The sequence below is a fragment of the Elephas maximus genome, chromosome 2 (genome assembly GCF_024166365.1).
Source record: "Elephas maximus indicus isolate mEleMax1 chromosome 2, mEleMax1 primary haplotype, whole genome shotgun sequence".
NCBI lineage: Eukaryota > Metazoa > Chordata > Mammalia > Proboscidea > Elephantidae > Elephas > Elephas maximus.
The window spans coordinates 212,519,960-212,547,641 of record NC_064820.1 but is presented as its reverse complement, the minus strand read 5'-3'; the positions used below and the strand labels follow the sequence as shown (position 1 = coordinate 212,547,641).

Sequence of the window (27,682 nt, the reverse complement as noted above, 5' to 3'; positions counted from 1 at the left end):
AGCAGGGCAGGTCCTGCAGAGGGGGGAGGTTGTGGGGATGGGCTGTTTGCAGCATGTTCTGGGGCTGACAGGTGGGGCCAGGGGCAGTATAGGGCAGGGTCCAGTGATCTGCACCTGTGCTGCTTGGGGGTGCAGTGATCAGTGCCCAGTGGAAATGCAGCAGGGAAGAGGAAGGATGTGATGTGTGGAGCTAAGTGTGTGTGGGAAAGTAGAGAAAGAAGAGAAACAGAAGCCAAAAAGAAAAAAAAAATGATGGTGAGGGAGCCTGCTGTTTGAGTAGCACAGACCTAGGGGAGCTGTGTTCCAGTGGCTTTCTAGCTTGGCAGTGTGGCACAACCCATCAAGAAGGGGCAGAGAGGGCACACACAGCTAGGCAAGTGGGAGAAAGGAAAGGAAGGAACAGAGAGGTAAGAATCTGGAAAAAAAGAAAAGGAAAAAAAGAGAAAGGCCCACTTGGCTAGGTGGTCAGGAGAAAGGAAAGGAAGGAAGGTAGAGAGAAAACAAGAATTCAAGATAAAGAAAAAAAAAAAAAGGCCCCGTGGCAGTCCACCGAAGTGGTGGCATGGACCCGGGAAGCAGCTCCCCAGCCATGCAGCACTGCACAGCCTGTCAAGAAGGAGCAAAGATGACACATGGTGCCAGGTGTTCAGGAGAAAAGAAGGAAGGTATAGACAAGAAACTGAGAAAAAAATGCCCCCAGGGAGCTGACCCGTGTGGTGGCACAGACTAGGGAAGGGGCTCCCCAGTCAAGTGGCACTGCACAGCCCATCAAGAAGGGGTGGAGACGGCACATGGCACCAGGTGTTCAGGAGAAAGGAAAGGAGAGAAGGTACAGAGAGACAGGAAACTGAGAAAAGAGAAAGGAGAAAAATATAAGCTTCAAGGGAGCCCCCCAGGTTGGCGGCTTGGACCAGGAAAGGGGCTACCCAGCCTAGCAGCACTGCACAGCTCACCAAGAAGGAGCAGAGATGGCAGACGGTGCCGGGTGTTTGGGAGAATGGAAAGAGATGAGAGAGAAGAACTCCCCACCCCCCCCCCCCAAAACCAACAGCACCACCAACAAAAAAAATGGCACTGAAGCAGCCAGCTGGTGGGGCGGAGTGAATCCAAGTGGCAAGGAGCCACTGTCTCCCCAGCAAGGGACTGAGGCCTGCCAGAGAGCTGATAGCATGGAGCCTGCACAGAGGGAAGAAGGGTGGAGGGTGGAAAAGCATGTATCCCTGGTTACCTGGTGCTCTGTCTCCTGCTGGGAGCTTCGTGAAGTTGCCTTCCTGTACTCCCTGTCCACTGCTCTTGGTGGATGAGGAGTCCAAGATAGCAAATCCGTGCCACATTCGCTGATAGGGTACCTCTACTCTGTAGCTCTCCTCATTCTCTGCTGTCAGTTTCTTATTCCATTTGGTGCTTGGCTGAGTTCTTTATCCTTTCATTTGATGCTTAGGGTTTCAGGATTGACATTAGTGTCTGTTTTACTTAGTTTTCTAGGTCTTTGCTGTGGAGGGACAGCCTGATGCTTCTGTCCGTAGTGCCATATTGGCTTCTGCCCTGAGATAATCTTTAAACCTGAAACCTTCAACCAAAAATATCCCCTGACCTCTTTTTAAAACCAAACAATTGTTTAGCTTAACTAGTAAAGACTGTCTGCCTTGAGCATTGTGCTTTTTTAAAATCTGTCTATATAGGATCAAATTGACAACAGCAATTTGAAAAGTTACATAGGAAACTTCGGGGGCAGTGAGTTTATGTTAATAGGGAGGAACAACTGGGAAAAAGAGAGTGAGAATGGTTGTACAGCTCAGAGTATAATCAGTCACTGTTGTAAAACTTGGAGAATATAATCAGTCACTGAATTGTTCATGTAGAAATTGTTGAATTGGTGTGTGTTCTGCGTATATTCTCAAGAAAAATAATTAAAAATCAATGCTCATTTTTTGTTTATAATATTTATCTTTACATATAATAAAAGCAACAGCAATTCATTGTAGAATTTTTTGAAAGTCCAAAGTGCCATCTAGTCTTGCTACAGTTATTTGCCTGATCTGCTTATAATTTCTGAAAATTAGATGTTGGTAGTGTTTCTGAGTATTCACTTTTTTTCAATGGTTGCATAATAGTCCACGGTGTGGCTATACTGTAATATATTCAACAATTACCTGTTTCTAGACACTCAGTGTTTCCTGGTGTGTGTGTGTGCTTGCCTCTATGAACTATGCTACATTACATTTATCTTTTATGTACTGGTGCTTATTTCTTGGGATAGATTCCCAGGAGTAGGTTTGCTAGGTCTAACAATACATAGATTTTTAAACGTAATAGATTTTTCCAGCTTATTTTCCAAAAATACTGCCACACTTCCCACTTCCACCTCTTTAATTTTTGCCAGTGTAATGGTAATATTTCATTTTTTAATATGCTTTTCCCCAGAAACCAATGAATACGGACATCTTTTCATATGTTTGTAGGCCGTTTGGATTTGTTCTTTTGTGATTTGCTTATTTTAATATTTGGCAATGGGTAGGAGCTCTTTACAGAAATACATAATATATAGTACATTTTGTCATTGCCTCAAAAATATATACATTTTCTCAAATCTGTCATGTCTATGTTGACTTCACTTATGGTATCCTTCATGACAGATTTCTAATTTTCAAATATGTCTGTCTTTTTGTTTTTGTTTCTTTATAGCCTTTATGTTTTGTCTTGGTTGGCAAGTTTTTTGTTTTTAAACATCTGATTTTTTAGTCCATCTGGAACTTAGCTTTTTCTAAGGTTTAATATGAAACAGTAGTTTTTTTTAAATTGCTTTTTAGTTTTCCCAGGGTAATTTATTACACGAGACACATTTTTTAGGTGATTTCTTGTTTCTTCGACACACATCAGTTGTGTTGGGCACTCTATCAGGCACTTGGATTATCATGATGAAGGCATATACATTAGACACTATTTTACAGTAGGGCTACACGTATATAATGTTGGCTCTCAGAGTCATAGCTTAAAATTATTACAAATGGCTCATAACAGAGGTTATGTAAAATGTCCTGGAGAAAAAGTATGACTCCCAAATCAGCAAGACCAAAAAGTTGAGCAAATCTTAAAAAAAATTTTGCCAATTAGAAATGAACTGGTAACCTTGGAAGAATAAAAAGGTAGCATCAAGAAGACAAGCTGGGGGAGAAAGAATGTTGGTTAAGATTTTAGTTTCCTCGAGACAGGTGAGAGTGTCTCCAACAACACTACTCAAGATCAGTGGACCCCCCCTTGGCTCTGGTTCCAGTTCACTCAGTATTCCTGAAGCTGTTGGTTCCCATGTACCTTCCCATGTGCTGAGGGTATGTGATGATCTACTGATAAAAGCATTCTAGCCAGCAGACAATTCATTTATTCATTCATTCTACAAGTAGTTACGAGTGACAAAACTGACAAAGTTCCTACCATTAAGGAGCTTATTCTTTAGTGGGGAAGACAGACTATAAACAGGATAAAAAAGTGGAATAGCTAGGATGTTAGCTAGTGACAGGTAAACAGTTGCCCTTGAGTCTATTTCAACTCACAGTAATCCCATGTGTGTCAGAGTAGAACTGTGCTCCATTGGGTTTCCGATGGCTGATTTTTTGGAAATAGATCTCCAGGCCTTTCTTCAGATACACCTCTAGGTGGACTGGAACCATCAACCTTTCAGTTAGCAGTCCAGCCTATTAGCCGTTTGCACCACCCAGGGATCCCAGTGACTTGTACTAAGGAGAAAACTAAATCTGGTAAGGGAAATAGGAAGTACGGAGAAAACCAAAAAAACCAAACCTGTTGCCATCAAGTCAATTCTGACTCATAGCGACCCTATAGGGGTGACCAGGGATAGCTTCACTGAGAAGGTGGCATCTACGTGAAGGCTGAAGTGAGAGTGTGATCCGTGCAGAGTTAGAGGAAGAGCATTCCAAGTCTAAGGAGTAGCAAGTACAAAAGCCATGAGGTAGGAGTGGGCCTGTAGTCCCGTGTGGCTGGTGCTGAGTGTGGAGGGTGATTGGAGATGACGTCTCAGAGGCCAGATAACATAGGACCTCATAGGTCATTATAAGGACTTTGGCTCCTTCTCTGGGTCAGATGAGAAGTCTTTGTAGGATTTTTAACAAAGAAGCAACATGATTTTTTTTTTTTTGTGGTCCACAGCTTCTGGGAATTTGATTAGTGTCAACTGTTCCTGAGAGAGAACATCTGACCCTGAATCTTCAGGTGCTCCTAAAATCTGGTTCGTAGACCGGCCAGCCAAATTCCACATCCTGAACTGTGGTGCGTTCTCTAGTGGAAGCGCCCAGTTGTGAGGCCTGAGGGAGGATGTGGCGCTGCCAGTTGCTCCTGGTGACTCCTCCATGCCAAGAGGTGCTAACTTCAAAGTTAGCTTCAGGGGCTTTACACTGATTCTGCTGATCTCTCTGCTAATCCCACACAGAGTGTTAGATCTTGTTGCCTGTTGGTTTTGCGTCTTCTTTCCTCTGAGATAGGCCCACTGCCTCCATAGAGCTTCCTTCCCAAAAGGTGCAGCATGTCAGCTGTGTGCTGTGTGTGAGGTCCCCAAGAGGCAGAGGGGCAGTTTGGGGCTGTGGTCAGGACAGGATGTTCATTTCGAGTTTGGTGAAGATATCAGATCAGCAATTTTCACTCACGGTGGGGAGAAAAAAGGGACATCTTAGTTTCCCAGTATTGGCCATTATACAGCAACTATAAATAAATCATGATTAGAGGATCTCCTAATGAGGGAACGAGAGTCACTGGATCTACATTATGAGAGTAGCCTTGAAAAGAGACTGGTATGGTTTTCTTTGTAATAAATCAAAGGGAACTAACTCTTCATACTCTTCTTCACAATAAGTCCAGGCCTACTGCTGGCACTACCAAATGTTTCTCAAATCACAAAAATTCCATCTCTGCCATCACCTCTGTAACCAATCAACAGTTGTGGAAGTATCATTATCTCCACTTCTATGGATGACACAAAGACCCAGTGGTTGTTAGCTACCATTGAGCTGGCCCTGACTCATGGCAATCCCATGCACAACGGGATCCACAGAGTTTTCAACGGCTGATTTTTAAAAGTAGATCACCAGGGCCTTCTTCCTAATCTTAGTCTGGAATCTCCATTGAAGCCTGTTCAGCATCATAGCAACAGGAAAGCCTCCACTGACAGATGGGTGGTGGCTGCATTTGAGGTGCATTGATTGGGAATCAAACCTGAGTCTCCTACGTGGAAGGCTAGAATTCTACCACTGAACTACCACTGCCCCCAAATACCTAAAGAGGTGTGGGGAAGGCCCAAGGTTCCACAGCAAGGATGTGGTACAACATGGACTTGAACCTACTTTCATGCAAACAGCTCAGTGCAGATAAAGTCTGGCCTCCGCTGGTGTGCCTTCTGCCATTTGCCTGAGGTTGGACTAGTGCAACAGTTCTCAAACTTTTTTATCTCAGAAACTCTTCACACTCTTAATAATTTTTGAGGACCTCATAGAGCTTTTGTTTATGTGGATTATACTTATTCAAATACATTGTATCAGAAATTAAAATGAAGAAATTAAAAAAATATAATTCATTTGAAAATAATAAACCCAGTAATATTAACACTCGGTCTTCAAAAAAAAAAAAAAAAAAAGAGTGTTTTGCAGTTTTGCAAATTTCTTTCGTATCTGGCTTAATAGAAGACAGCTGGATTCTCGCATCTGTCTTTACATTCAGCCTGTTGATTGAAGTGTATCTGGCCTGCCTCAGAGATAAGCAGCTGGAAACAGGTGGAGTGTCTTAACAGCCTTGTGGATATTCTTGATACCACACACCAAAACTTGACAAGCGGTTGTTTCTTTAAGGTTAGTTACAGTGTAGAAGCTGAGAGGATATTATGACCTTTTTATGCTCTGTGAAAGTCTACTGGTGGACCTCGCACTTTGAGAGGATCTTTTATCCATGCATGGCTTTGTACATCTTGCACTGGTCAATTGGAACATACTGGTTCACTGGGTTATGCAGGTCTTTCAAATGTTGGCACATTTCATTATACCATATCCCAAAAATCAATTTGTTAATCAGATCTCATCAGAAATCTCTTTAAGTATTGGGAAGCTATCAAGGTCAGTGGTCAACACCAGTTTTCCAAAATTTTATTTTTTGCTTGAAAACTTTTATTTTTTGCAATAAATACTGTTTTTTTTTCTTGACATAATAGGCTCATTTTATTCATTTTCAGGAAAATTTCTTTCCAATACTGTACTCAAGTCTAATAACTAATTTGTTGGTTGTTCTTTCAAGTAAAATGGCATTCCATAAAACCAGTGGATAGTTCTTACAACTCAAACAATTGCACAAGTGCCTTTCCTCAATACAATCATCATGTCTCAGTCTGCACAGAAGTGCCTTAAGAGTACTTCCCATTTTGTTATACACAACATAAAACATTCAAAGATTGCCATTTAATAAATATTACAGCTTGACCAAGGATTTTTTTTTTTTTTTTTTGACACTGAATACATAGTGGTGGACTATAGTGACTATTAGTACAATTTGGTGTCACTCTTTTGATTCTTGCTAAGATGACAGCATTTTCACCCGCCACTGTTTTTGCACCATCAGTGCAAATACTGACACAGCAAAAAAGGCAACTGACATCTTAGTGTTATGAAAACAGTTTTGAACTCATGGATCTCCTGAGGGGGCCTCGAGGACACTCAGGCACCTGCAGATCACACCTTGTAAACTGCTGGACTAGCACATACGAGGGACACCTCAATATTACCCTTTTGCTAGGAGCAGGTAGGGTCTCCTTTTGCCCCTAAGGTCTAGAAGGACTTGTTCTGATCCTGGGCAGATGGGCCCAGGATGGCCATTAGCTAGGTCAGGTTCATTATAAGCAATTTTTTTTTTTTTTAAATAGCATTTCCTGGGCCATGCTTCCTGAGAAGAGCTCACCTGCAATCTGGTGAGATAAATATAGACTCAGAGGATACCCTCTATGACACCAAACTGGAAGCTGTGTAAGGACATGCTCAGGAGGGACTCACCCAAACTGAAAACCAGGGAGGCTCAGAGGAGAAGGTACTAGAGGGAGTGCGCCAGCCTTCAAAGGTGAGAAGGACTTCTTTAGGCGGAGTGATGGGGAGGACATTCTAGGGTGTAGTGATTGCTCAAACAAAGGCACCAGCTCTGAGATGTAAAAGTCCACTGCGGAAAGAGTGGGCAGAGGTGTAGTTCAATGTCTAGTGTTCCAAGATCTAGGAGGCTGACCAGTCAGGGCCTTAAGTGCTAAATAAAGAATTTGGACTTTATCCAGTGGCCAAAAGGGAGTTCATTAAAGATACAGGTGATCCTGTATGTAAGGCAAATCCCTACTGTCCTAAAAACAAAACAAAACAAACAAACAAATCAAACCCAGCGCCGTCAAATCAATTCCAACTCACAGCGACTCTATAGGACAGATTAAAATTGCCCCACAGGGTTTCCAAGAAGCACCTGGTGGATTCAAATTGCCAACCATTTGGTTAGCAGCTGTAGCTCTTAAAGGGGAAAAAAAAATTACAGTATCAATCTGAGCATTTAAACTTTTAAGAATGTTGATGAAGTAGTCAGGGGTCTACTTATAGTATCTAATTTATTTAGTTACACATGCATATTTAAAATAACATATATAATAATACATTAATATAAAATATTGCTTTTTCCATTCTTACATTTCAAGTAACAATTTTATTGAAACTCTCTACGTGCATCTTGGACATCAATCAACGTCTTCATTACATCAGAGCCACAATCTCCTGAAGCATGTCTCCTTCACTTGCATCTAAGTTGTTTGATGCAGCACTTTAAAAATATCCGATACTCTGATTGGAAAGTGTGACCCTAAGTAACCAGTTTGGGACTGCTCCACTCCCTCAACTGATCATGCAGGTGTATGTTTGTGATCCTTACAGCAAAGCTACTTACTTATTGCTTTTGAAATTGCTCTTCGAGAGGGTAGTTTACAAAATCTAACTCTTGATATAGTGAGGAAATACCCCCTAGAATAATTACTAATTTTCTTTCCTCTTTTAACCCATTCCAATAGAAGAAATCTATAACCTACAAAACTTGTATTGTTTGAGGTTGTTTGGGCTGAAATGTGAAAGAAGCCAGAGGCAGGGCAGTTACAGGGGATGATAAGTTTGATTGTGGGTGCAGGATACCATTCTCAGGACAAGAAAGGCCTCAGCACCCTAAGCCAGGTGGTTGGGCTGATCGTCATCATGGGCAGTGAAGTTCCCTGGGGTGGGAATGAAGGAGAGAAGAAAGCTGGGAGTTGTGTATTAAAGACTTGGAGAAAGGCAGCCAGCGGTGTCCTGAGTCGGACAGATGGCTGAGATGACAGTCCCCCCAGGTAGCAAGGGTTTTAATGGAGGACTTGGAGCAACGATATGGAAACAGCATTGATCAGGAGTGGGGGCTCGGATATGCTCATATGAAGCCCCTGCCCACAGTCTGTGTATGTGTGGGGGTGAGCAGGGGAATGACCTGCACGCCAGCACTGTGAAGATATCGTATCTGAGGGAAGAGGTACTTGCAGAACAGGGCGTGTCCTGGGTAAAGACTGAGATGGCCAGGGAATTTTTGTGAATCGCAAAGGTGGGTGGGGGGGGGGGCACCTCATCTGCCCCACAAGTTCTTTACTCTCTCATAACACTGAATTTTCATTAGCTCTTTTCTAAGCTGCAAGGAAGGCAGGCAATCTGTTTGCAACAACAGACTGAAACATATCATCAATTGTGAAGATGGTGCGCAACGTTCCTTTCTGTGACAAATGGGGTCACTATGCTCAGAGCTGACTCCAACTAGCAAAAACAGAACAGGCATCTAACAGGCCCTGAGGAAATATGTGCAGGAAGAAATACAGGAGAGGGAGGAGAGGCTAAAGGAAGTGGGAAAAAAAGGAGCAATGAGGTGCCAGTGTCCTGTGGGAGGGATTTGAAAAGGAGGTCAGCAAGGGACAGGTCAGGAAAGGGATGGTCAGGACCTCTGAGGGCAGATGGCCTCAAACACACGGGGGACAAACTGGAAGGAAATGGGCCAGACAGGATATGTGCAAAAGGTTCCACCAGGACCTTGAGTATGATCCCAACAGCCCAAAGTCTCAGACCTGGAGGAATGTCAGGTGCACTATCCCCAGCAAAGGCACTGGCGGCTGGGGAGCTAAAGACCACGGAACTGAGATTAATCCTGTGACCTCTTTTAAGCCTTACCCCATTTGGAGACAGACTTGCCTTGATGGTCTCAGACCACTGACTGAGACAGTGGGGTGTTGTTTGGGTGTTCTCGGCTTTGATAAACACCTTAATACTAATATAGGATTCATGGGCTTGTTTGAGTAAATCATAAATAGGCCTCGATTATATTTCTGTATAGCATGGGCTACATAGAAATAAAAGGGCATGAAAATATCCATCTCCCAATTTACAGAAAAGATTTTGAGGCAGTGATTCTCAAAAGTGTTAGATCCAGTGCAGCACCATTAATATCACTTGGGAATCTGGTAAAAACGCAAATTGTACAGGACCTACTCCAGACCTACTAAATCAGAAACTCTAGGGGTGAGGACCAGCAATCTATGTTTTAACAAGTCCTCTAGAGTATTGCGATGCATGATAAACTTTAAGAACCAGTTGAAGTTTATCATGGAAGCAAGGAATGTTTTCCATTTTAAAAATTCCCACACGCTGCCACCTCCCTAAATTTTTCTTAAACTCTCGGTATCTGCTATACTAGTCGGCATGAGTAACGGTAAGCTGCCAACGAGGGAAGGAATGAGTATTTGCAGGATAGAACATTAGAAGGCAGTCGCCTTGCCTGGTCTTGATGCCTGGCTTTGAGACCCTGGAGAAATTCCCTTACCCCTTAAGCCTCCAGACTTCTCATTTATGAGAAGAGAAAAGTAATTACCTTACACAACTGTCATAAGGATCAAGAGATAGTGCCTGTTACATAGAAATACTCAATTTTGCTCGTTATTATTATTATTACAGTATAACTCAGGAGGAGTTGATTAGCTCATGGGATTAGGTTTTTCCAACATAGTGATTTTATATCACATGCATGTTAATACCTTTAATCTGTTTCTAGTTTCTAAGAATTCACATTTCTCAAAGTTCTGCAGAGGGCCTCATGGGTCTGAGACTGATCCTATGGACTCTTCTAAGCTTTACCCCATTTAGAGACTTGCCTCGATGGTCTCAGACATCAAGGTGCTGACCTTTTTGTCAAACAGGTGCTCAACACACAAGTAACTGCAAAATCTCTGGTCCTACAGCAAGTAAATGGAATGGCACAGCAACGGGTCCTTGAGGGATTCTGGAAGGCAGGGGTGTTCATGAAGGGTGGGAGTAAGAAGACATGAGGAGCAAACTCCTTCCGAGCCTCTCCTTCTCCCTTTAAGCCCCAACTCCCTCTATGGTCCAGTACGAAAGCTTGAAGATTTCCAGTAGGAAAGGGAGTTAAATCATGAGCTCAAAATGCCATCTTGAGCCAAAAACCTGGCACACATTTTAGGTGGAACTTCCAACTTACATTTCCTCAGTAAAATGAATCATCCAAGGGTCAGGGAAATTTTATTTCTTCCTGGGTCCCTGTACCGAACCTGATGCTTAAAAAAAAAGATGCTTAGCAGGCCTTAAAATGTTTGAATGGACAAACGTTTGCTAAACCACTAGTTCTGTTACTAGAAGGAAAAGGTTGCTACTTACCAAGAAAGACAAGGACGACTAAGGTCTAGGTGGAGTCTGTTGGACTTGGGTGAGCCTGTAAGGCTGGGACCCACCGCTTAGAGTTATATTTGGTCTGAAGGCCCAAGTCCTTGCAGGTGCTTCTTTCAGCTAGAGTTCTTTTGCAAGGCCTATGGTATGTGGGACTCTTACTGTGACTCAGGCAGAGGCCAGCTTGGGATGATTTAGGGTGAGCCTGAAGGCACCTCCAGGACAGGGTCTTGGATACCTGAAACTGGGGGAAATGCCACCATCATAATAATCCCCTTCTCTTACTTCCTCATTAGCAAATCCTAGCTCTCTTCAAGTGGAACCTAAGGCTCGCTCTTTCTAGGTACCTTCCCCACCGCCCAGGGCCTGTGCTCAGGAGTACTACTCAGGGTACACTAAGGGGGCCACTCCTTCAGGTGCCTCAGGGGTGCCAAGGAGTGGTGGCTGCACTCCCACCCTTATGCAAGAGGCTTAATGATTCCCGGTGAGTTTTGTGACACTCTGAATGTGTCAGAGTAGTCTGTCTGAAAGGAACATACTGAGAAAATACTTGTTTGCATGAATTTCTAAGGGAGAATACTCACCATCCCGTGGTACAGGTGAGAAGCCCCAACTTTTCTACCCTCAACATGCATGGGCTCAGGGCCTTGGGGCACACTGGTTCCACCATTGTCCTTTCCTGCTATTTTTAACATCCAGGTCTGCCTTCAGGCCCAGCTTTAGGGCCACCCTTCCTACTCTGAGCCTGTCTTGTTCCTGCCCAAGCAGGGAGAGCTTCGCCCACCCCCCGGCCCCAAGTGCCCACAGTGATCCTCTGTGGGTCTCATGGAGTTTAACTGTAACCTTGAAGAGTTTTACTGGCATTTACTCCTACTTTATGGCTTCAGCCAAAGGCCAGAGACCTTGCCTAGTGCATAGAAGTGTCCACCATCTGCAAATTTTGTAATATTTATACTCTCCCCTCTCCCTAATTTTAAGTCTATTCAGTTTCTCATGAACAGAAATGCCCTCTATTTCTGGGTTAACTATAGCTGCTAATAGTGGGGATCCTTGGAAGGATGCTGGGAAGCATGGAAAGGTGCTGACCAGAAGCTCTAAATGGTGACCATGCCACAACAGGCCAAGGACCTACCCCTGTCCAGGCCTCAGTAACTCCTCACTGTAAAAATGTGGGAGTGCCTTTTGGTTCCATTAGATCAGGATTTCATTTTGAGAGAAAACACAAAATGACCAAGGACAGTTTACTAAAGAAAAACTCTCTAGAATCCAGTGGTTTATTTAAGTTGCAAGCATGCTGACAGCACATGATCATTAGTAACTGGAGTAGTCTGGCAGCATTTTAGTCAAGGTCCTTTTAGCTACATGTAATAAAAACTCATCTGAGGCTGGTTAAAACAACAAAAAAAATTCATTCTAAGGATGCCTAAGGGATTAATGGAGCCCAAGGCAAGAATGCAGGACTAAATTCAGAGACCAGGGCTCAGTGCCTGAGGAACAGGTTCTTAGGGCAGCTGTTCTCAGGGCCAGAAGCTCCTGTGTTCTCTATTTTTACTTCTAACCCTCTCTGCTTGTCTATGGACAATGCCAATGCCAGTCACAGGTCTTGACTTTTTAAGTGACCCATCCAAGCTACCATCCTAGATGGTGACCAGTATCTCTCATGCCAAATTCTTAAGATAAAAAGGATCTGCTTGGGGAACGGGGGAGGGCAGTGAGAAGGGAAAAGTCAATGTGTACAAACATGGCCCCCACTCTTGTACAAGTGAGGTGTTTCTGAAGGACGGTGTCATTGTGAGTCAAGGAAGGTAACCCAAACAGTGTGATTAGAGAGTGGCCAACCACCTCATCGGTACTTAGCTATAAATACTTGAATACAACAGCAAAAAAGTTTGTAATTTTCTGTAACTCAGAGTGACCTCTTCCAAATGCCTACTGAACCAGTCAAAGCTCCAGTACTACCAGCTGTTTACATTTCTTGAGGTTCTACTGAACCCAAGCAGTTAGAAAAAGCTGCTCCCTGTTTTACTGCTCTTCACTGATTTTGTTGACATTTGCTTTCTTACTTTCATCAAATCTTATAGGAGTGAAAACATATCAAGTTACAAAGGTATCTTTCTTACTAGCATTAAAAAAAAAATGATTTGTGCTAATGTCAGAGACATGATAAAGACAAAGACTTTCAGAGGAAGGGGTTCAACTGATTCCTTAAACTGATAAAAACACTGCCAGGGAAACGTTTTGTGGGCAAACGCATAGAGCCTAAACACAGGAGGTGCTCAATGTCAGATGAATCCAAATCCAATTTTAAAATGAGTACAAGAATCTACTTGAGATTTTGGCTAATAATTTCCGGGCATACTCTGCTTCTGTGTCCCATAGTAGGTGGGGAAGAAAAAAGCAACCGAGTTTCAAACTTACGATTCTCTTTATAAGTAGCTTACAACTACTGACATCTCTAGCTCAGAAGCACAAAATGTATACAAAGAAATGATTAGAAATCATCTTAACTGAAAGCACTAGTTTAAATAGCCTAGGGTCTTACAGAAATTATGATCCCAAAACATGCAGAGGCAGCAAGAGTCACTCAAAACCACATTTATTCTATGATCTTTATATTGCTTTTCTATTATTTAAAGATTGAAGCAATGCAAGATGGATGGAAGTATTTTGTTAAAAAACAAAATGAGTTAATCACAGCATATACACCTAATAAAAACCTCAGGGTTTATGCTATATACTCCAAACACAAGGCTAAGGCAAATAATAGTTCATGGTCTGAGTTTTTGTAAAGCAAATGGACATATTTGAAAGGATCAATATATTCAGCAGAAGAGCCATTAAAAGCCCCTGAAAGCATAAAGTTGACACCATTTTAAATTTATACACACACACACGCACACACACATTTTAAAATCAAACACAATTAAATAGAATATGGTTTAAGTACATGAATACTTCAGCTTTAGAAGAATAACAGAGGTGGTACATAGTACCAAACACTTATACACAGCCTTTTTGCTTCTTCTGTTGGTGAAAAAGTGTGCCTCCATACAATCAAATATTGCAGTGGAATAAATTCTCTATTCATTCAAGACTTTCTCAAGGACAGAGGTGATTAATAATTATATATACACACAAACACACATACATATACATATAAAATAATAATATATTTTTTTTTTTTTTGCAGTCTGAGCAAAAGCAGTAACACCTAAGAGAACTTCCTTTCCCTTCGAACAGACATGGGTGACGAGGAAGCGTGAGCATTGGTGTGGCTAGTGGAGTGTGCTTGCCACTGGGCAGCCGGATGAGCGGCTGTGGTCCAGACATAGAAGCCAACTAAGTAGAAGAGCAGTGAGTGAGTCTCTTACTATCTTGAGACAGAAAAAAAGGCCATCAACTGCTAACTTTCCAGCTTTCCCACCTTCCTTCTTAAAAAATGTTATATAATCTGGAGTAAACATTTTGTTCGTGGTACCACCAGGGAAAAACTGGAGTGATCGTTAATATTTATTTCTTTCCACATGTATTAAGGGGAAACTAAGTAACTGAAGCGCAAAATTCCAGAGGAGCAAGTCTTAATGCTCAAAGTAAACTAGATTTGCCCTTTTGTTAGCAGAAGCCTATCCTGGGGAGAGACTGGTTTTCAGCACACTGTATCTCAGGAACAAATAAAACATGAAAATTGCATACTGCTACCAAACGGAAGGGCAGTGTCACTGAGACTTGACCCGTGTTAGCTTCCTGCCAAACTAATGCAAACTCTGTGGAGGAAGGCTGTACAATGAACCCGCACTCCATTACAGGGAAGGAAAACAATCTGCTAGCACCGCACAGCCACTCTGAGCTGCCTGGCTCTCAGTGGGGCTGACTCACCTTTCTGTTTTAGGAGGATAAAGCAAAGCACCTCCAGAACCTGCTTTATGAAGCTATTAGGGAGCAGTTACCTCTACAAGAATGTGCATCAGTTATCAGCTTATGCTCATCTGCCTCCTACAGGATGTGGCCCTTGTCTATCCCAGCAGGCTAAAACTCTTTTATAAATGGGTTATTGCCATTGGAAAATTACTAATTTTCTAGTAATGTAAACAATACCACTTTGTCTCTTTATGACTTTCACTTTGTGAACATCATGTGCATCATACATGTCTGCATGTTATTCTGCATTGCAGTGGAGTCTTGGATTGTCTGCCATTCTTCCTTGGGAACAACAGTGATGTATCAGTGAAAAGAAATACAGTGCTTTGTTCTCGTTGTCCGTGTTGAAGAGTCCAACCAAAGGAAAAAAGTTCACTTATTTTTCAAAAGCAGATTTGCTTTATCTCAGGTCTTGAATCATAGCTGAAAAAGATAAAAAAAAAAAAAGGTAAAGTACATTTCCATAACTGCGGACGTATTATCGTTGCAGCTTCAGGAAGAAGGGAACCAACACTCAGTGAGTGTTTACTGTATAACAGTGCTTAGGATAGGTAGAAGCTGACTAAATCTTGTGAGGTAAAACATAGTAATTATTCTCATTTACAGATGGGTGAAAAGAAGCTTAAAAAGGTTACACAACTTACCTAGGGCCACATACCAAGGACTGGCACCTAGACTTGATTTTGTCTTTCCTTTTTGGCAATAGATTTAAGCATGAAAAATATTCCTACCTTTTGACAGAGTAATTCTACTTCTAGGAATTAACCTCACGTCACTATCCAAAGGGAGGATAAAGACATATACACGTTTATTTAAGTGTTGTTTATAACAGGGAAAAACCAAAACAACATAAATGACCATCCACAGGGGATTCATGAAATTAGAGAGCGGTCAACCACCTCATCCAGTGCTTAGTTATCAGTACATGAATACAACAGCAAAGAAGTTTGTAATTTTCTATAATACAGAGTGATCTTCCCCTCCAAATTCTTAGAAAAAAGAACTTTGATCTGCTAGCCTTCCAAGACCAAGCTCATGAGGCTGAGTCCCTCCTTTACACACAGCAGTGAGGAGGAAACAAAAATTACAGAAGTCATAGTCTCTGCTATTTGTGAGATGGCACACATACACGTGAAACAAGTAACGAAGTGAGGTCGTTTGTGTTAAACATCCAAGTACATCAATGTCATGGATTGAATTGTGTTCCCCCAAAGTATCTGTTAACTTGGGTAGGCCGGTACTGTGTGATTGTTCACTATCTTTTCATCTGATGTGATTTTCCCATGTACTGTAAATCCTACCTCTATGATGTTAATGAGGCAGGATTAGAGGCAGTTATGTTAATGAGGCAGGACTCAATCTACAAGATTAGGTTGTGTTTTAAATCAATCTCTTTTGAGATATAAGAGCAAAGCAAGCAGAGAGACGGGGGACCTCATGCTACCAAGAAAGAAGTGCCAGGAGCAGAGCTTGTCCTTTGAACCTGGGGTCCTTGCACTGAGAAGCTCCTAGACCAGGGTAAGATTGATGACAAATGCCTTCCTCCAGAGCCCACAGAGAGAGAAAGCCCCTGGAGCTGGAGCCCTAAACTTGGACTTCTGGCCTTCTAGACTGTGAGAGAATAAACTTCTGTTTGTTAAAACCATCTACTTGTGGTATTTCTGTTGCAGCAGCACTAGATAACTAAGACAATCATATAGGCAAATGGAGAACTGGGGATTCAAAGCAGTGAGATATCAACATGGGCTAAAGAGGCTGGGCATCACTTTGTGGACAATGGACTTCTCACATTCATACATCATTCATACAACTTAATGAGGTTTTCTTATGCAAATTATCTGATCTATTAATGAAGAAGAGAGGGACTGGAGAAGGCAAGTAACTTGCACAAGGTCACACATATTGATTAAGCATGGACTGAACTAGTTCTCATAGTCTAGTGCTTTTTTCATACCAACATACTGCTTGATCCCTGAAGGACAAGCAGGACAGACACCTTGGCCAGCCCAGGGGAAGGCCTAACAAGCTTACAGCATAATACAGAAAAAATATATCTGTATATCCTAAAATGAAAAAGCACAGAGTAATAATCTCTGAACATACAACTCAAAAGCCTTAATTTTAAACACCTTCTTTCCAAATGGTTTCTAAAGAACATTTTTATATTGTCAAACATTTGAGCACCAAAATGATAATGGTTAATTGCAAAAATAACTATTTTGCACTTCTTCATACATCCTACTCTTTGATATTTTAGGCTTAACTTAGCCAGTGAAGATAAATACGGGCAAAAATTATCAGCCTTACACAGAAAAGAAGACAGAGTCTGCAGAAGTGAAGAGGGCTTTGGTATGACTCAGCTCAGTGAAAAGTTCAAAATTAAACCAAACTCTGGTAAGACAGTTCTTATAACATGGCAAAAAGTTGGCAAGGGTGATGCTGGATCTAAACTTAAATTCAAGCCTTCCAAACTAAAAGTTACATGAAATGTCATCTGAACATATTTTTCTCTGATTCCTAACTTTCGCTTAATGTAAACACTAGAGGAGTAGTTTTATGTCTTCGCAAAGGAGCAGTCAGTCTCATGCTTTCACAAAGAATACGAGCAGGAATTAACTCTTCATGGATCAACTCAAGTTAGAGTAAAACTGTTGAAGGAACTGGAAATGTCTAGCTTGAAGGAAAGGCTGAGTAATTCTACTAAATGGCTGTCTTCAACTTTTTAAAGAGAAGAACGAGACTTAATTGAATGGCTCCCGTGGGAAAAACTAGAACCAGGTAGTGAAGCCGTAGAGAAGCAAAATAGCAGCTTGTAGGAAGTCAGAATTTCCTAACAATTATAGCTTTGATGTCCAGGTAAAGATGCCGACTGATCACACCCATTCCATTTAGTCCATGCTAAAACAGAACTTTTATTTTTAAAGCATAAACTTACAGGAATGGGTAAGATGTGAGAAGAGACAACAGCAACAAAATTTCAGAAGCAGAAGAAGATGGATCAATGGTAAGTGACTTAGCTGACCCAAGAAAACTAATGCTAAAGTGGAGAAAACTTAGCGGTGATCTGATTTACACTCAGAATCCCTCAGAGGCTGGGCAACTGGTGGCACCAGCAACTCTGGTAAAGGGAATGGGATGGGGCAAACACGAGGACTTCTTTAAAGTCTGTTGTTCTGCAGTGCCAATCAGCCAGGCAACTGCCCTGCCTCTACCCCAACTCTAGCAGGAAAATCTGAAATGTCTTCCCTAAGCAGAATATAATAAAGGGTCACTTAGCTAAGGTACTCTAGGCATGACTAAGGGCAAGGATGTTATACTAAAAAGTAGGATCAAGAAGTGGCATATGTAATGAATGCTGTGACCCCTGTCACTTTTTCCTGCTTGGCTCCTAGACCACTGGCAGCCCAGCCTTTATCCTCTAGCCAGGATACTGGTAGAGCTTTCTCTGGGGAATTTCATCAGTCCATGAAGCAGAAACTTCAAACAAACAGACAAACAAATAAACTGACATCACTTCCTGAAAGAAACACCGGACTAAATTCTCCAGAGAAAGGACCAGAGCTGCCAAATCCCATCCACTTGCTCAGAATTACCGAACAATTTTTTTAGAACCCCATACTCAAATATAAGCAGACAAGCAGAGAGCATCAGAAATCTGAAGAAGGCCTCTAACATGAAAGACAGAGACCAAAAGAAAAAGAACTTGAATGAAACAAAGTGGGAGAAGAAAACTTGGAAGAACCTTATAATCACTCTCAGATTATCAGAATACACTGAATCTGAAAAACAAACAAACAAAAAAATACTATTTAAAAGCAACACCCAGACAACAAAAATAGCTTGAAAATTAAAAATATAATAGAAGTAAAACAAATGGTAATTATTATTCATTAAATTATACCAGTCTGTTGTACTGTGGTGGCTTGCATGGTGCTGTGATGGTGGTAGCTACGCCACCGGTAGTTCAAATACCAGGAGGATCATCCATGGTGGATCTTCAGACCGGTTTCAGTGGAGATTCTAGGCTAAGACAGACTAGGAAGAAAGGCCTGGTGATCTGCTTCTGAAAAATAACCAATGAAAACCCTGTGGATCACAATAGAACACTACCTGACTCGCTTGCTTTGGACATGCCATCAGCAGGGATCCATTGCTGGATTGCGTCATCATGTTAGGTGAATGAGAGGGCCAGCAAGGGCAAGGGAGACCCTCAGTGAGACGGACTGGCACAACAGTTGCAATGATGACTGGTGATTGCGAGGGTGACGCAGGACTGGGCAATGCTTTGTTCTGTTATACATAAGGTTGCCATGAGTTGGCAGCTTGATGGTGGGTAACAACAACAAAAATTATACCTACATATTTACGCACTTTATGTATGTTATACTGCACAAAAAAAGAGAGAGAAAAACTCAGTAGGAAGTTTAGAACATAAAGTTGAAAAAATCTTCTAGAGAACAGATCAAAATCAGAAACAATGAGAAAAGAGAGAAAAGATAAAATTAAAGGACAAGTCCAGTAAGTTCAGAAAAGGGGGTGGTGGGGGGGTGGTGGGTGGTTGAAGAGCTACCTCAAGATAATAGCCTACACTTTCAGACTGAAATGACTTTCCACCACGATGGATTAAAAACAGACCCACACTATAGTATATAACCTTAAAATTCCAGGCTCTGGGATAAAGACAAGATTCTATAATCTTGCAAAGAAGGGGGGCTGGGGGGTGGGGTGAGCAGGCAGTGCTATACAAAGAATAGAACTGGAATGGTTCTGAATTTCTTAACAGCAATAACAGAAGCCAGATGATGAACTAATATCGCCAGAATTCGGAAGAAAAATGACTTCTAGTCTAAAATACTATACCTAGTCAAACTAACAATCAAGCTGAATATTTTCAGACATGCAAGTTCTCAAAAAATTTACCACCTTCCAGGATAAAAAATGTTTACTGGGTAAAGAAAGCAATCTGAAGCCCAACAGAAGGCTCCAGGAGAAATTTCACCAAGCACAAAACTGACAGGATGCCTGTCAAATATGAACATAGAAAAAGAAGCTTTAAAAAAACTGATGCAGAGCTTGGAGTTAAATTAGTGATACATACATAGAAAACCAAGTAAATGGGGGAAGGGATTATTTGTATCTCCAGGAAAAACAAAAAATTATTCAGGAAAGAGAAAGTAATCATTATTCCCATAGCTAGGCTATGAACAGTGTTTGTTGTTGTTAGATGCTATCAAGTCAGCCCCTGCCTCATGGAAACCCCATGTACAATGGAATAAAATGCTGCCCAGTCCTGCACCATCCCCATGATCAGTTGCAGATAGGACCACTGTGATCTACAGGGTTCTCATTGGCTGATTTTTGGAAGTAGATCACCTGGCCTTTCTTCTCAGTCCATCTTAGTCTGAAAGCTCTGCTGAAACCTGTTCAGCATCACAGTAATACACAAGGCTTCAGTGACAGAGGAGGGGTGGCTGCGCATGAGGTGTATTGGCCAGGAGCCGAACCCGGGTCTCCTGCATGGAAGGTGAGACTTCTACCACTGAACTATCACTGCCTTATATGAAGAGTGTTTACATAGTCATAATAATGTAAATGTTTATAACTGATTTAACTAAAACTACAAAGAAAAAAGAAAAACTTCATTGGAAGAACAGGGTAAATATGTACATGGGTGGAGGGGTTGAGGCAATGAAAAAGACTGAAATCCTCATTTTTCATAGTAGGAGATCCTCAAATAAAGCCTAAATGGAAAACCCAAGAAGGAACAACACAAGCCTGCATTTACAAAATGAAGGTAAACACTGACAGATTCACAAAAAAAAGTTTTAAGTGTTGCCTCTGGAGATGGAAAAATGGGAGAGAGGTGAAGGACAAAGTGCTGCTTTTCCTAACCAGTCTTATAGGACTATTGGCCATTTAAACTATGTGGGATGAATAATTTTTATAAATAAAAGCTGGGAAAAGAGGTAGATAAACTATTAGCTGTTTTATTTCCATTCACTGGGCGATGTCAAAGCTCAAGATCTCTGCCACAGGAGAGATTCAGGCAAAGAGGATCACTTACTTGCCAGGTAGGCCATAAAAGAGAAGTATGGCAAACAAAACAGTCCCTATATGGCACTTGTAGTCAAAGATTGTATGGCAGAGAGGGCTCTTTAAGGAAACTGCATTTAGGCTGAGGCCTCAAAGATAAAAAGAACCAGCCAAGCAGAGGGAACCAAGTGCAGACAAAGACTGAGGAACCTACAGCAGCTAGTATGGCTAGAAGATGCTATCAGTGTTTCAACTCTATGGGTTGGCAATTACTTGCAGCCAAATTTAGGTTTAACAAAGTGTACTCTTTTCTGAAAGTCTTTATATATTTACATATTTTTGCTTAGAGGTTTCATCATAAAATGACTCCACTGCTAATAGAATACTACCGAAAATGTCTTGTTCCACTATGCATGGTATATGTTATTTCTATCTAAATTGTCTAAAAAATAAAATTAAAAACAAAGATGGAGGATTGAAATCATGCTGAGGATGCAGTCATAATTTGTACAATAACCTTATTAGAAAAGAACTTGTAGTATTAAGATTAAAAACATTCCTGTTTCCACATAGACCAGTGAAATAGAATTGAGAATCTAGAAATGAACCCACACATCTATGGTCAACTGATTTTTGACAAGGGTGCCAAGCCCATTAAATGAGGAAAGAATAGTCTCCTCTATGAATGGTAAAGGGACAACTGGATTTCCAGATGCAAAAGAATGAAGTTGGACCCTTATCTCACACCATATATGAAAACTAACTTAAAGGGGATAAAGGCTGTAAATATAAGAAAGAACTAAAAGCATTAAACTCTTAGAACAAAATGGAGGTAATGTTTCAGGACCTAGTTTTTGACAACAGATTCTTAAATATGACTCAAAGAGCACAAGGAAAAAAAACATAGCAACAAAATGAAAAGACTAGACTTCATCAAAATTAAGAATATTCATGCATCAAACTCCAAACATCTGTCAGTTTGTTGTATTATATGGTGGTTTGTATGTTGTGATGCTGGAAGCTATGCCAATGGTATTTCAAATACCAGCAGGGTCACCCATGGTGGACAGGTTCACCTGAGCTTCCAGACTAAGACAGACTAGGAATAAGGATCTGGAGGTCTACATCTGAAAAAATTAGCCAGTGAAAACCTTATGAATAGCTGTGGAACATTGTCTGATACAGTGCTGGAAGATGAGCCCTTCAGGTTGGAAGGCACTCAAAAGATGACTGGGGAACAGCTGCCTCCTCAGAGTCAACCTTAATGACGTGGATAAAGTCAAGCTTTGGGGACATTCACTTGCTGATGTGGCACGACTCAAAACGAGAAGAAACAGCTGCAAACATCCATTAATCATTGGAATGTGGAATGTATGAAGTATGAATCTAGGAAAATTGGAAGTCATCAAAAATGAAATTGAACGCATAAATATCGATACCCTAGGCATCAGTGAGCTGAAATGCACTGGTATTGGCCATTTTTAATTGGACAATGGTATGATACATTATGCTGAGAGTGATAAACTGAAGAGGACTGGCACTGCACTCATCATCAAAAGAACATTTTAAGATCCATCCTGAAGTACAACACAGTCAGTGACAAGATAATATCCATAAGCCTATAAGAAAGACCAGTTAATGGGACTCAAATTTATTCACCAACCACTAATGCCAAAGATGAGGAAATTGAAGATTTTCCCGAACTTCTACAGTCTGAAACTGAACAAACATGCAACCAAGATGCATTGATAATTAGTGGTGATTGGAATGTGAAAGTTGGAAACTAAGAACAGTAGTTGGAAAACACAGCCTTGATGATAGAAATGACGCTGGAGATTGCATGATAGAATTTTGCAAAACCAATGACTTCTTCATTGCAAATATCTTTTTTCAACAACATAAATGGTGACTATACATGTGGACCTTGCCTGACAGAATACATAGGAATCAAACTGACTACATCTGTAGAAAGAGACAATGGAAAAGCTCAATATCATTGATCAGAGCAATGCCAGGGGCCGACTGTGGAACAGACCATTAATTGCTCATATGCAAGTTCAAATTGAAGCTGAAGAAAATTAGAACAAGTCAACAAGAGCCAAAGTATGATCCCGAGTATATTCCATCTGAATTTAGAAAGTATCTCAAGAACAGATTTGACTCATTGATCATTAATGACCGAAGACCATAAGCTGTGGAATGACATGAAGGACATCATACAGGAAGAAAGCAAGAGGCCACTAAAAAGACAGGAAATAGAGGTGGAGTCAAGATAGCGAAATAGACAGATGCTTCTGTCGAGCCCTCTTTACAATAAAGACCCGAAAAAACAAGTGAAACGAGTATATTTGTGACAAGCTGGGAGCCCTGAGCATCAAAGGCACGCATAGACAATGAACTAAGGGCAGGGGAAGGAAGAGACCATTCAGAAGCGGAGAGGAGTTACCAGACCTGAATCGCAGGGAGCCCTCAGGCAGCAGTTCCCTCAGGGAGAAGCAGCAGCTACACAGCACACTCACACCTCCGGAACCTGAGGAGAAGGGCGCTCTTGGCAAAAGCTAAGTACTTGCGTATATTTTACCGCACCCCCCAACCCCTAAGCTGACTTCAGCGGCTGAATCCCTAGGCCTAAGATAGACCCTGGTGAGCACCTGGAGCCGTCCTCCCGGCCTTGGGGAAGGAAAAAATTTGCAACTGGGGGGAAAAGATAATTTGCTAGCTCCATTAACTGGGGGAACTCAGGACAGAAGCGGCTCCTGTCCAGGCATAAAACGTTCATGGACCTTGAGCACCTTTCCCTTCTGCATGGACCTGTGCGGGCCTATTTTGGGAGAATAGGCCCTTGTTGGCAAACTCCAACCATTTTAGTGGTGTGGTGGAGAAGTGGGTGTTTAACGTTTGACATTGCTTTGCCTATTAAACAATGTCCTTACCTACCCACAACTGGGACCTCAGGACTGGTGGCTCCACTTGGGTCACCCAGCCACCCGCGACAGGGGTCCAGGGATAACTGGTACCTCCCAGTCCTTACAACAAAAACTATGGGTACCCGTGGTCCCTCTTCAGAGCCCACCCACCAGCACGCTCTAAGGAACAGAGATGTGTTTTCCTCAGAGACACCTGGGGGTCAGTTCTCAACCCCCTGCCTTGTTCAGAGTGTGACCCCTGCTGCAATCAGACACTGGTATATATGCCAATCACCCCTGCCCCTCTAAGACTGTAGGGCACAGCCTGTACCACACACTTGATATCAGCTACCTGGAAACCTCAGCTGAATTCATACAAGAAAACTGAATGCACTCCTAGACTGATATACCTGATAACAGCTCTAGCCAGCTGGGGACAGGACACCAGAGCTCCAAAGGCAAAAATAATCAAGCTAGCTCACTCAAGCAACCCACAGGGGTATACCAAAACAAAACAAAGCAAGCAGCTATGACACAGTAAGCAAGCATAAACTAATACAATAACTTATAGATGGCTCGGAGACAACAGTCAATATCAAGTCACATAAAGAAACAGGCCATGATCACCTCAACAGGCTCTCAAAACAAAGAATCCAGGGATCTTTTAGATGGAAGTGCATTCCTGGAATTACCAGAGGCAGAATACAAAACTTTAATATACAGTACCCTTCAAGACATCAGGGAGGAAATGAGGCAATATGCAGAACAAGTCAAGAAACACACAGATAAAGCAGCTGAAGAAATCAGAAAGATTATTCAGGAACATAATGAAAAGTTTAGTAAGCTGGAAAAATCCATAGACAGAGCAATCAGAAATTCAGAAGATTAACAACAAAATTACAGAATTAGATAACTCAATAAAAAGGCAGAGGAGCAGAATTGAGTAAGTAGAAGCTAGAATTTCTGAACTCAAAGATAAATCACTTGGCCCTAATATATTTGAAGAAAAATCAGATAAAAGAATTAAAAAAAATAAAGAAGCCTTAAGAATCATGTGGGACTCTATCAAGAGAAATAACCTACGAGTGACTGGAGTACCAGAACAGGGAGGGATAACAGAAAATACAGAAAAAGTTGTTGAGGATTTGTTGGCAGAAAACATCCCTGATATTGTGAACGATGAGAAGATACCTATCTGAGATGCTCATTGAACTTCACATAAGGTAGATCTTAAAAGAAAGTCACCAAGACATATTATAATCAAGCTTGCCAAAACCAAAGAGACAATTATACGAGCAGTGAGGGATAAAAGAAAAGTCACCTACAAGGGAGAGCCAATAAGAATAAGCTCGGACTACTCGGCAGAAACCATGCAGGCAAGAAGGTAATGGGATGACGTATTTAAAAAATTGAAGGAAAAAAATTGCCTGCCAGAATGATATATCCATCAAAACTGTCTCTTAAATATGAAGGTGAAATTAAGACATTTCCAGATAAACACAAGTTGAGGGAATTCGTAAAAACCAAACCCAAACTACAAGAAATACTAAAGGGAGTTCTTTGGTTAGAAAACCAATAATATCAGGTATCGACCCAAGACTAGAACACTGGGCAGAGCAAACAGAAGTCAACCCAGAGAGGGAAATTCAAAAAAACAAAGCAAGATTAAAAAAAAAAAAATTCCAACACAAGGTAACAGCAATGTTATTATATAAAAGAAGACCACATTAAAATTATAAAGAGGGACTAAGAAATGTAATCATACACCTTCCATATAGAGAGGAAGATACGGCAATACAAAGAAATAATAGTTATAAATTTAGAAAAATAGGGATAAATAATAACGTAACTACAAAAGGAGATAAACTATCCTACTCATCAAAATAAAATACAAGGGAAAAATACAGACTCAGTAGAAACAAAATCAACAACAACAAATATGAGGAAAGGACAATATATAATGAAAATCTAATCACCACATAAAATCAAGTGGGAAAAAACTGTCAACACACAAAAAAAGATATCAAAATGATAGCACTAAATTCATACCTATCCATAATTATCCTGAATGTAAATGGACTAAATTCACCAATAAAGAGACAGAGAGTGGCAGAATGGATTAAAAAATGTGCTCCGTCTATATGCTGCCTACCAGAGACACACCTTAGACTTAGAGACACAAACAAACTAGAACTCAAAGGATGGAAAAAAATATATCAAGCAAACAACAATCAAAAAAGGGCAGGAGTGGCAATATTAATTTCTGACAAAATAGACTTTAAAAGTCAAATCCAACAGAAAGGATAAGGAAGGACACTATATAATCATTAAAGGGACAATACACCAAGAAGATATAACAATATTAAATATTTATGCATCCAATGACAGGATACATAAAACAAACTCTATCAGCATTGAAAAGTGAGATAGACAGCTCCACAATAACAGTAGGAGACTTCAACACACCACTTTCGGTGAAGGACAGGACATCTGGATAGAAGCTCAATAAAGACATGGAAGATCTAAATGCCACAATCAACCAACTTGACCTCGTACACATATACAGAACACTCCACCCGACTGCAACCAACTATACTTTCTTTTCTAGTGCACATGGAACATTCTCTAGAATAGACCACATATTAGGTCATAAAGCAAGCCTTAGCAGAATGCAAAACTTTGAAATATTACAAAGCATCTTCTCTGACCATAAGGCCACAAAAGTTGAAATCAATAACAGGAAAAGCAGGGAAAAGAAATCAAACACTTCGAAACTGAACAATACCCTGCTTAAAAAAGACTGGATTATAGAAGACATTAAGGATGGAATACAGAAATTCATAGAATCCAGTGAGAACGAAAACACCTCCTATCAGAACCTTTGGGACACAGCAAAAGTGGTGCTCAGAGGCCAATTTATATGAATAAATGCACACATACAAAAAAGAAGAAAGGGCCAAAATCAAAGAACTATCCCTTCAACTTGAACAAACAGAAAGAGAACAACAAAAGAAACCCACAGGCACCAGAAGAAAACAAATAATAAAAATTAGAGCTGAACTAAATGAAATAGAAAACAGAAAAACAATTGAAAGAATTAACAAGACCAAAAGCTGTTTTTTTGATAAAACCAACAAAATTGATAAACCGTTGGCCAAACTCACAAAAGAAAAACAGGAGAGGAAGCAAATAACCCAAATAAGAAATGAGATGGGCGATATTACAACAGACCCAACTGAAATTAAAAGAATCATATCAGATTACTATGAAAAACTATACTCAAATTTGAAAACCTAGAAGAAATGGATGAATTCCTAGAAACACACTACCTACCTAAACTAACACAAAAAGACGTAGGACAACTAAATAGATCCATAACAAAAGAAGAGATTGAAAAGGTAATCAAAAAATTCCCAACAAAAAAAAGCCATGGTGGGGAAGGCTTCACTGTAGAGTTCTACCAAACTTTCAGAGAAGAGTTAACATCACTACTACTAAAGGTGTTTCAGAGCATAGAAAAGGATGGAATACTACCAAACTCATTCTATGAAGCCACCATATCCCTGATACCAAAACGAGGTAAAGACACAAGAAAATTATAGACCTATATCCCTCATGAATGTAGATGCAAAATCCTCAACAAAATTCTAGCCAATACAATTTAACAACATATCAAAAAAATAATTCACCATGACCAAGTGGGATTCATACCAGGTATGCAGCGATGGTTCAACATTAGAAAAACAATTAACGTAATCCACCACATAAATAAAACAAAAGACAAGAATCACATGATTTTATCAACTGATGCAGAAAAGGTGTTTGACAAAGTTCAACACTCATTCATGAGAAAAACTCTCAGCAAAATAGGAATAGAAGGAAAATTCCTCAACATAATAAAGGGCATTTATACAAAGCCAACTGCCAACATCACTCTAAATGGAAAGAGCCTGAAAACATTCCCACTGAGATCGGGAAGCAGACAAGAATGCCCTTTATCACCACTCTTATTCAACATTGTGCTGGAAGTCCTAACCAGAGCAATTAGGCTAGATAAAGAAATAAAGAGCA

At 40.9% G+C, this 27,682-nt stretch overlaps 1 protein-coding gene across 2 annotated transcripts in view; it reads right to left on the bottom strand.

The window, feature by feature from the left end:
* Window positions 1-6,196: 6,196 nt before the first annotated feature.
* Window positions 6,197-27,682, bottom strand: part of AKAP10 (A-kinase anchoring protein 10) — a 196,493-nt gene continuing 175,007 nt past the window's right edge. For both annotated transcript variants that reach the window (XM_049874621.1, XM_049874620.1), the window contains one exon: window positions 6,197-15,095. In XM_049874621.1, the coding sequence (XP_049730578.1) occupies window positions 15,090-15,095 (6 nt within the window). In that variant the 3' untranslated portion in view covers window positions 6,197-15,089. The remainder of the gene's footprint in view (window positions 15,096-27,682) is intronic.